The sequence below is a fragment of the Pipistrellus kuhlii genome, unplaced genomic scaffold (genome assembly GCF_014108245.1).
Source record: "Pipistrellus kuhlii isolate mPipKuh1 unplaced genomic scaffold, mPipKuh1.p scaffold_m20_p_5, whole genome shotgun sequence".
NCBI classification, from domain to species: domain Eukaryota; kingdom Metazoa; phylum Chordata; class Mammalia; order Chiroptera; family Vespertilionidae; genus Pipistrellus; species Pipistrellus kuhlii.
In genome coordinates, this window is record NW_023425551.1 from 16496895 (window position 1) to 16508141 (window position 11247).

At 37.1% G+C, this 11247-nt stretch overlaps 1 protein-coding gene across 1 annotated transcript; it reads right to left on the bottom strand.

Annotated features, from left to right (window-relative positions):
* Positions 1-7555: 7555 nt before the first annotated feature.
* On the bottom strand, positions 7556-8678 carry LOC118706147 (trace amine-associated receptor 2). Its single transcript, XM_036415383.2, has one exon. It carries the CDS (start codon positions 8573-8575, stop codon positions 7655-7657), a length of 921 nt encoding a protein of 306 aa, XP_036271276.1. The 5' UTR covers positions 8576-8678; the 3' UTR covers positions 7556-7654.
* Positions 8679-11247: the final 2569 nt, after the last annotated feature.

Consider the following 11247-nt stretch of genomic DNA (forward strand, 5'->3'; position numbering starts at 1 on the left):
GTTCCGTGGGAGGAAGAGTTGGCCCAACAGCAAACTCTAGGTTCAGAATCTAATTTTTATAGCTTTGAAATACGAATGGCATATACGATGTAGTATATAATAGTAACTTACAATCCATGGTTCTAACAGAGAGAGGCAGATACATTCACATGTTATCTTTAAGTTACCAACTAACACAAGTGTCACCGTTTCCATAAAACATATTCCCCTCTTCTAGAACTGAGCTCTACCGTGAAGTTACCTTTGCTACTCTATATGTTTGTATAGATAGATATGTAAATTAATCCAAATTATAATTTTTCTTATTTTTATTTCTTGAAAAACCATCAGATAAAAAGGATCAGCAAAGGAAAATATGAGCAATTTGTGTAGTAAACTGATTCAAATTAAATGTAATAAGAAACAAACTTTTAACTCTACCCAGCAAAGCTATCACTCAGAATCGAAGACCAGATAAAGAGCTTCACAAATAAAAAAAAAAAGCTAAAGGAGTTCATCACCGCCAATCCAGAATTATATGAATTTGCTGAAGGGAGTTATTTAGGAAGAGGAAGAAGATAAAGATAAAAATTAGGAACAACAAATACGTAACTATCAACAAGTAAAACTGAAAACCAGGGGAATTAAAAAATCTGATGAACAATATTAACTGATGAATATAATAGAATCAGAGGTATGGAAGGGTAGTGGACTGACGATTCTCGGGGAAAAGGGGAGTAGGGGTGCAGGAAGAGACTGAACAAAAACTGTGCACCTATGGATGAGGACAATGGAAGGTGGAGAAAGGGTAGACGGTGAGGTGGGAACCTGGTGGAGGGGAGCAGTTGGAGGAGAGGGGGGAAGAGGAACACATTTGTAATAATCTGAACAATAAAGATTTATTTAAAAAAAAAGAAACAAACTTTTTAAATGTTCTATTTAAGCACAAATGTGGATAATTTCCATAAGTAATATGCTTTCTTTTCCTCCTTAAAGTCTGATTGCCCCATACTCCTAGAATTTAAGGCTAAAATCTAAAGAAGTTGCCAAAACCGGTTTGGCTCAGTGGATAGAGCGTCAGCCTGCGGACTGAAAGGTCCCGGGTTTGATTCTGGTCAAGGGCATGTACCTTGGTTGTGTGCACATCCCCAGTGGGGGTGTGCAAGAGGCAGCTGGTCGATGATTCTCTCTCATCGATGTTTCTAACTCTCTGTCCCTCTCTCTTCCTCTCTGTAAGAAATCAATAAAATATATATTTAAAAAAATTTAAAAAAATCTAAAGAAGTTTAGCTGATTAGGTAATTCTTAAGAAAACTAGATAAAATTTCAAACTAGCCCCTCTGACCACTTCTGAAGGCTTGCTCAGGATGTGCTGTGTAGAAGGAAGAGTTTCTTATGAAACCACCACTCATTTAAAGACCTAAAATTACCATGAACAGTGATTTCTGCATCATTTCTCTTACCACAGATCACAAGATAAGTCAAATTTTATAAAATCTATTTAAAAATTGATCTTAAGTGATAGTAAATTCTTAAATACAGATTTTATTTTTAAAGCTACAAGATCATTATTAGCCTAAAAGCAAATTCCATCTAAAGAGAAAATTTGTATTAATTTTTTATTAAACTTGTTAAATAAAAACAACAGGGTGACAGTACAATTTCACAAGTAATTTCAAAATGCAGACTAGTATCTTATTACAAATCTGTAAGTGGTCTATGTAGTATAATAAAAAAGGTAAGCAAAGGCTTGAAATTTATGAAAACTCACTATATTGTATCTTTTCTGATTCTTCTTAATATCTAATATAGATGATAATAAATATCTAAAGACTGAAATTGCAAAGACTACTTCAAAGCCATTTGAGGGATGACAATAAGTTGACTACATTCAAGTGTAGCACTAAAAAATGAAATAAACAGAAGAAAATAATTTCTTTTATAAATCTACTTTGTAACTATCTATGTTAATTTACATATCATGACATCAAAATGCAAATGTAAATGAAATGTATTCCACATACTTACAGTGCACAGGTAAGTCCCACAAGCCACATGGCAGGTGGCAGCAAGCAGAGATACGGAAACTGTTGCCTTCATAAAAGCAGCTGGGAGAAAGGGACAGCGACTCCACTCACAGACCAGGCCGAGCAACCTCCGTTTCAGAGCACAGGGCCTGAGAGAGGGAGAGGTAAAAGCGAAGCACAGCTTCATTGGTGTGATTAGCTGTACACTGTCATCACTGGAAAACTAGCAAAAGAGAAGATCTTTTTAAAAAATATATATTTTATTGATTTTTTTACAGAAAGGAAGGGAGAGGGATAGAGAGTTAGAAACATCGACCAGCTGCCTCCTGCACACTCCCTATTGGGGATGTGCCCACAAACAAGGTACATGCCCTTGATCGGAATCAAACCTGGGACACTTGAGTATGCAGGCCAACGCTCTATCCACTGAGCCAAACCAGTTAGGGCAGAAGAGATCTTCACTAAAACTAAGTACCAGAGAATGTTAGAAGCAGGAAACAAAACAACAACAAAAAATTGCTCTAAGTAAATCTTTTCCAAGATTATATATGCAGGGTAGGGCAAAAGTAGGCCTACAGTTGTTCATACGGAAAATGATACAATAATTAATAACACAAAAATAAACTATGCTTCATGTACATACAACTGTAAACCTACTTGGCCCCACCCTGTACTTTTTATTTTTCTTTGAGTGGATACAGGGCAAAGGACATCAGAACACCGTCTTGTATGATAAACGTGTCTTTCAGCGTTTGTTGGCATGGAAACCCTTATTGTAGCCTTTCTTCCCTTCAGTCTACAACACTCCAGCCACCTTTGGCCACAGTGGCTTCTGCATTGCTCTACACATGTCCCCTCTGTGGCTTTGGTAGCTCCCTTTCCTCCACCTTATTGCCAATCCTTTCATCTGTGACCACTTCAAGGCTCAGTTCCCATATCATTTTTTTTTCTAGAAAATTTTTTTTACTCTCCCAGTTGGAGTTAATCTCATAATATTATAGACTATTGGGGTGCTCTTAGAGATCTTTCACTTCCTCATCTTAAAACTGGCACTGATTTAAAATGCCTTTGTTTCTTTTGTCTGACACAGCATTTTTAAAACATGCTTTATCTTAACCAGAAATTTCTCAAGAAATTTATCATTACTGAGATAACATATCACCAACCATGTAACCTCTGAAACCTTTAACATAGAACAGTTGAAGCAAATGGAAAGAAATTAATTCCAACACACCATGTAACCTGGTTAATAGGTATCTAGTGCTCTGGTATTAGAGACACCTGGCTGGGAAAGATAACAATGTTAAGGATAGAGTAAATGCTACTTAGAAAGTAGCTAATAAGTTTTCTTTCACACAGACAGCATTTTAAATGACACCTAGTCAACAATAAAATTCTGGGTGTCTTACAGTTTCTAAAATTACTCGAGAGGCACATTTCACTGTGTCCTCCCAACTGTTCCATGTATATAAAATAAGTAAGATCGCGAGGTAGCTATTGCTACTAAATGCTGAAACCAACATTATAATCTGGGTCTTTTGGCTTCTGTTCCAGTGAAGCCCCCAACACCTCTTCCCATCTCTGACACTGGGCAACCAATTCACTTCTGATCTACGTGGGCATGAGAACATCCGTGGCATCACCTACTTGTAGTTTCTCCCATCTAGTCCTTGCTAATGAACATCTGGTCCATATCATCATCTTCTGGGGACATTTTTGGAAATGTAAAATCTCAGGCCCATTGCAAAATGTACTTTTTAGCAAGATGTCTACATTATTTGTATGCCCATTAAAGTCAAGAACAGTTCATGATAGTAGAGAAATTTAATTTTCAGTTTGGGGACTCTTTCCATCTGAAATGAGTGATTAACCTTAGGGGCAAAGAGAAGCAGAATATTTCAAGTCAATGCTGCTTGCAAGAGAAAAAAAATCTCCAAACTAAAATATGTAGTATCTGACAGTGAATGGAGTAGTACATAATGAGATTTTTAAATTACGATATAATATCAAATAGAAAAGTGCACTTACACATTATTAAATTCATAAGTACCTTTCATTTACTGTTCCTGTACATTGCAAAAAAACATTTTATATTGTCACTATATAGACATTCACAAAATTGCCAATGGAATTTTGATGGAAAATGTAAGACCTTTCACCCAAATATGATAATAATTATTTTCTGATTAGGAAAAAAACCACCCCCCTTTTCTATTGCATCCTACTTGTAACAATTTATGATCCTCTTTAAATTTTAATTATCATTGTTCAATTACTTTTAAGAAGAGAATAAATTGATAATTTTTTAACAGAATAGTCCGTTTTCAATTCTTTTTTATTGACCCCAGTACCTTCCCTCTCCTGAAAAGCTCACTGTGAATCATTGCGTCTGTCCTGGTGGCTTTGCAGGCACGCGCTCAGGAAATTCCGAGAAGTGCAGTGATGAGCAGTGAGACGCTGCTTCATGTAAGTTTGCTGGTGCTCTCCAGAGACCTGGAGTCAGGGACTCAGACTCACAAGCTCCAGAGCGGAACTCACTGCAGAGCCCCAGCGGAATTGCTCTTTTAACTCTCTTTTCCTGGGGGATATTGAAAAGCTCTTTGTATTTTTAATGTCCCAGATAGTTTTCAGTGGGTTTCCCCCGCCCCTCCAATGAAGGACAACTTATAGTGATTTCATAGTCTCTTGGGTTTCGCTCTAGGATGATAAGGTGCTGAAACTTCTGCATATTAAAAATATATGCTGAATCAAATGTTGGCTAATAGCCAAATGAGGAATAAGAGATTTCTGTTTATACTTTGATTCCCAAATATAATGTAAATATTTTGTGATGGGGGGGTATTTATTTTTGCCTCAGATTTGTACCAGTTTAACTAAAATCCTTAGTTTAAAAAGAAAAAGAAAAAAATGGAAACAAAAAGCCAAAGGGTCACAAATCTTAAAAAATACTAGTTCAGTAAATGACACTGGTTGAGACAAAGAGAGCTTAGCTCTAGTCCTGCTTCCAGAGTTAGTTGTATAATGCAGGACAACTCACTGATCTTCCCAGGTTCATTGTCATCGTTGCTAACTTCCTGTACAATTCTGGGTGTGGAGGGGAGACATGACTGACTCTGGGAGACAAAAGCAGGGTGAGTGATGGAAGGCAGAGAGCTTATAGGAGGTAGGATCATTCTTTCACTAGCAGACAAGACAGGGCCACTACACTATGAAACTAAAAAGTGCCATGAAAAAGTACAGAGAAAATGAGCAGCTTTATTGAGGGGCTGTTTGAATGATTCTTTAAAGTACAAATAGAATTCAAATGCAAGAAGAGAAAAATCGTAAGACACATATGGTCCACATAGGACTGTCAATTTTTTATTTCATCTGTAAGCACCAGCACAAACAATAACCACATCATAAATATCATCGTTCTGTAAAAAGGACAGCCATAAACTCCTTTCCAATAAATGTCAGCAGGCAACCTTACACCAAGCTACTTAGGTTTATTTTTTAAAGTCATGTATTAGCCGAAATCGGTTTGTCTCAGTGGATAGAGCATTAGCAAAGGTCTCAGGTTTGATTCCAGTCAAGGGCATGTACCTTGGTTGCAGGCACATCTCCAGTAGGGGGTATGCAAGAGGCAGCTGATTGATGTTTCTAACTCTCTATCCCTCTCTTTTTCTCTCTGTGGAAAATCAATAAAATATATTTTAAAAAATAAATATTAATGACTTAAGAGATAAATTTAATAAACATTAATTCAAAATAATTCTACTTTATAGTAAAGCTAAAATCTATTTTACTCACTTTTTAAAAAAATATTATTTTATTGAGTTCAGAGAAAAAGAGAGAGAGAGAGATAGAAACACCAATGATGATAGAGAATCATTGGTCAACTACCTTCTGCATAGCCCCCTATCATTGATTGAGCCTGCAATCCGGGCATGTGCCCTGACCAGGAATCAAACTATGACCTCCTAGTTCATTGGTCAATGCTCAACCATTGAACCACTCCAGCCAAGTGATTTTACTCATTTCTTAGTAATTGGCCTCTTAAAATAAAAACAAAAAGTCTTTGTGTGTATGTTTAAATTCCAAAACACAACCATTTCATTAAGAAAAATTACTATAAAGAATATTCAATAGTATCCAATAAACCATATTAAATTTCATAAAAGTATCTGGCTTTAATTTCTCTGTTCTTGAAAATTCTCCTTTTTCTACTTATTTTGTACTTATAATCTTTTTGACCATTTCAAAAAAGCTCTACTATTCCACCGCTACCATACAAGCTGTAGGGAAGGGACTGATGGAAGGCAGTAGACAACATGTGCAGGCCCATTAGGGGCAGCTGGGCAAGACTAGCAGGTAAACTGACAGCTGAATGATCACTGTTTAGTTGTGATCTGTTCAATGGACTAAGGCCAAAGCAAATTTGTGGGCAATTGTGTAGAGTTTTCCACAAAGAGAAAAAATTAATTTGTTCATTGAAATGTTGTAAATGAAGAAATTAAGCAAAAAGTATTTTGGTGAAACAGTTTACTTACGTATGCAAAAACACATACACAAAACATATTCCTATATAATAAAAGCCTAATATGCTAAACGCCTGGTCATCCATTCATCTGTTCAACCAAAGCATAATATGTTAATGATATGCTAAAAATGCTCAACTGCTTGCTATGATGTGCACTGACCATCAGGGGGACAGTAGATTAGCTTGCTGCTGGAGTCTGGCAAGATCAGGACTGAGCAAGATGGGCCGGGCCAGACATGCCCTGGAGCCCTCCCGTGGTCCCTTCTTGGCTGGCCAACCTCCATGTCCCTCCCCAGCCCTGATCATGCACCGATGGGGTCCCTTGGCCTGGCCTGCAACCTCTCACAATCCGGGTTTTCTTGGGGGATGTTGGAGAACTGGTTTTAGCCTGAACCTGCAGGTCAGGCCAAGGGACCACACTGGTGCACAAATTTGTGCACCAGGCCTCTAGTATATCTATAATAATAAAAGTGTAATATGCTAATTAGATCAGATGACTTCAATATGAAGCCAGGGCTGCAAAGGAAGCCTAGTTCCTGGGTGCCTGCTGGCAGAGGGAAGCCAGGGTTCCAGGTGCTGAAAGGAAGCCAGTGCCCACAGCAGGGGGAAGGAATGCCAACTCTTGCACAGATTTCGTGCTTGGGCCTCTAATATATAAATAATATTAAAAACGTATAAGGCAATATTTACTCTCAGTGCAAGTGATATATTTGAGATTATCTATTTTCTTCTATTCTAGTTTGCTTTTAATTAAAAATGTTATCTGTGGCCAGGAATATTCTGGAACCACTCATGATCACTTGTAGTAATAGGTTAATTTTTCAAAAGTTTTGAGAGGCATCTGACCTTACATTCATAGCTTGAAATTAGCTAAGTGAAGATTACTTTTAATATACACCAAGAAAGTCATCAAACAGCACACCACTTGCAGCTGACCATTAAATCAATTTCACAAGTTATTAATGAGTTTCAAGTTACAGTTAAAAAGACACTGAATAACAAATACGGATGTTTTTCACTCACACATACATATACACATACACATATACATACACGTACACACACTTTAAGGGACTTCATTCTTAATTCCGTTTCTTTTTATTTGAATCACTCATGCAGAACAAGTCTATTCGATTTCTTTTTGAGTAAATAAGTTAGTGTTATAGAAATGTGAACTGAAAACTTTACCCAGCAAAATGTACTTAAGTGCTCTGCGAAACCAGGGATAGAAGAAGCCATATATTAAGGGATTACATGTAGAATTAAAATAGCCAAACCATGTCAAGGCATCAAACAAAACTACAGGAGTAGAGAAGTTCAAAAAGGGATCCAATAAAATTGTGAAGAAACAGGGAAACCAACATAATAAGAAAACACCCATCACTATGCCCAAAGTTTTGGCTGCTTTTTTATCTTTCTTCATTTGATTATTTTGATTTTCTGGTAAGTTATTGATTGCATGAGCATGTTTTCTGGATACTGCAAAGATTTTGCCATAAATCCCCACCATCACAGACCCAGGCGTGAAGAAACCTGCTACAAACATTGTGGTTCCCCATAACTTATTGAACATCACTGGGCAGGAGCTGGAACAAGCCACCAAGATATCATAGCCCTCTATTCCATCCGCATAGGCTTCTGAGAAGACCACCCCGAATGCAAATGCTCCTGGGACTGACCAGCAGACAAGTAGCAACCGTTTAATGACTGGAATCGTCATTTTGGTGGAATACCGTAAAGGGTAACAGATGGCATAAAATCGATCAATGGCCACAGAGCAAAGATGGAAAATGGACGTTATGCTAAGCATCAGGTCAAAACTATAATGAATCTTGCAAAACGTAAGCCCAAAGTACCAGCAGTTTTCCACGGATCTGATCATACTGTAAGGCATGATGGTGAATCCCAGGAGGAAATCAGTGACCGCCATGGAGAGGATGAGGAAGTTGGTTGGCGTGTGAAGCTGCTTGAAGTAGGAAATGGAAATTATCATGGTAAGATTGCCAAACACAGTGATGAATATGGCTCCCACCATCAGTGAATACATGGCGACTCGGACACCCAGTGGCCTTTTGTCTTCTGGGCAAGATCCATTTCCATATTCAGAGCAATTGAATGTTTCCTTCAGAAAAAGCAGGAACAGAGGGAATTTTGTCAGATAATAGATAAAATATTCTACGTTTTACTTAGTTTTTCATAGAGGTCTAGGCAAAATGTGAAGTCAAACATCAAAAGTGCATAAGAAAATTTCAGGCTGGGGTAGACAAGTGTTCCCAGTGAGGGTGCAACTTTTGGCCTGGCTCTCAATGGGTGTGGGGGACTTGAACAGAAGGGGGAAAAACCTATTTCAAGCTCAGAGGAAGGTGAAGTAAAAGCACAAGGAGTTTTGAAGATCTTTGAAAGCCACTCTCAGGGTCTGTGAAACCCAACAGAGAAAAAAAAATGTGTGTGTGTGTGTGTGTGGGGGGTGTTTGAAGAAAGGACAGAGTGGGAGAAGAGAGGGTTTTTAGTTTCGTTGTTGTCCCCCAAGACTGTGCTTTTAGCCACAAATAGTCCAAGGAGCTTTCCCACTTGGTTCTCAAATTTAAGCAGTGACTTAAAAAAGAAATAAAAAAGCAATCAAGTTAGCTCCAGGAGAATGAATGCAGATTGAAATGAAAAGCTGTCTCCAACTGATTCTAAGTGTTCAATTCCAGGCAATTTTATCTTCCTTCTCCTTCCTGCTCTAGAGTCACATCCCCACCTGTGCAGAACCAATGACCAAATTGTAAGACAGACCTATTTTAGTGTTGGAACTAAAGATGGAGGAGGGATGAGGGTGATACAACCAAATAATAGGAATGCTACCAAAATGCACTTGGGGTCTGCCAACTAATGCCTTAACTCTTATTTACAGAAACAGCAGACTTATTTCTGAAAAACATAAATGCTTTTGCCAAATTATTGTGATCCCACAATTTCTAAAATGTGTACAACTGATCCTTAAATTGTATTTCTTCTCAGCAGCTACCATAGGGATTTTTAATATGTATATAGCATTTCTCTCCTATTCCTCCTAGCATCCTCCCAGGAAAAAAAAAAAATAAAAGGTGGGAGAAAATGAGAGACATGGAATCTCCTCCTCCCCCTCATCTTGGTACAATGTTCTTCAGCTGCTTGTCATTTCCTGCTTGTTAGTCACCGGCTGAGCAGTAAAAAAATCACCCCAGAAGAAAATGATGGGAAAATGTGGTCTTATGAGAAGGAAGATTCATATCACCTTCAGCATGCTCCTTAAAAAGCATAGGAGAACCAAAGAAAATTGTGTTGGTTTATTTTTAAATCACCTTTACTTCTTGGAAACAACAGCTAAGAGAAATAACAAATAATTTTATTTTAATTAAAATGGTGTACACACACACACACACACACACACACACACAATATTTTTGTGCTAACAGCAACTTCCACAACAACAATACATTTTAATAGTTAATTACAAAATTCTTTGTGTTCCTGGCCTAGTGGCTAATTTTATTAATTCCACTTCTGAAAAAGTCTTACTCAGTCCTAACCTTCAAATCATAGAGTTCAGAGCTGAACTCCCTTCCCTTTTAGCATTCAGGAACTTAAGGTAGCCAATCCACTCTAAGACCTGTAATAAAATTCTTTGAAACATATAATATGATGCATACATTTGTATTCCTCATACATTTGCTATAGAGCAGGTAAAAACACATTGATGACTATTTAGTGAGCTCATCAAACAGTGCTTTTAAGTAAATTCCATTCATCATTCTCCATAGTGCATTTTGGCATGTTTCTTGCATGTGACATCCATCATCAGTTTAAACCTTTCAACAGCCATATCTTTCACATGTTTCAGATTGATTGTGAAAGCTTAAATGCATAAGACAATAATTTCAGACTACATTCTTCAAGTATCAGTTTTCTATATTTTTAAACCTATGAATATAAATACACAGATACATGGATTGCAACAAAATTATATAGAAAATCTGGCCTTTTCCCCATTACTGTTACATTTCAACAAAAAGCACGGAAATTAAAGATTTGGGAAATAATGGCTTGTCCATTGAGCTTATGAATAAATACCATATCTAAACTTTATTCTACTATTTTTAAAATAAAAGTGTCCCCTAGCTGGTTTGGCTCAGTGGATAGAATGTCAGCCTGCAGACTGAAGGGTCCCTGGTTTAATTCCGGTCAAGAGCACATTCCTGGTTTTTGGGCTCGATCCCCAGTAGGGGGCATGCAAGAGGCAGTCGATCAAGGCTTCTTTCTCGTCTTAGATGTTTCTATTTTTCTCTCTATCCCTCTCTCTTCCTCTCTGAAATCAATAAAAATATACTTAAAAATAAATAAATAAAAGTCTCTTCTGCAATCCCTAAGGAAGTAATTAATTTTCAGGACCATGATCATGGTGATAAAGCATTTTCTAATATAATCTCATTTCTTTTTACCTTATCATTAAATTTGGTAAGTGCTTCCATATTGAATATTCCTCTGCTTTTGCAACCACTTTTTAAACTTCTAAGGGACTTTAAAAAGTCTTTTTTCTCCCTGCTAATGATTCTTTCTATTTTCCTTGAGTAATTTTTTTTCTTACCCAAGCTGTTGATTTCTTTCAGTTGTTCAATGTCTATTAAATATTAACTGTTAATGAATCTTAATATATTAAATAATACATATGAACAGCCTTAGCACAATGTCTGATAC

Coding starts and splice junctions, on each gene's coding strand:
- LOC118706147 (XM_036415383.2), bottom strand. CDS start 8,575: ATGTATTCACTGATGGTGGGAGCCATATTCATCACTGTGTTTGGCAAT.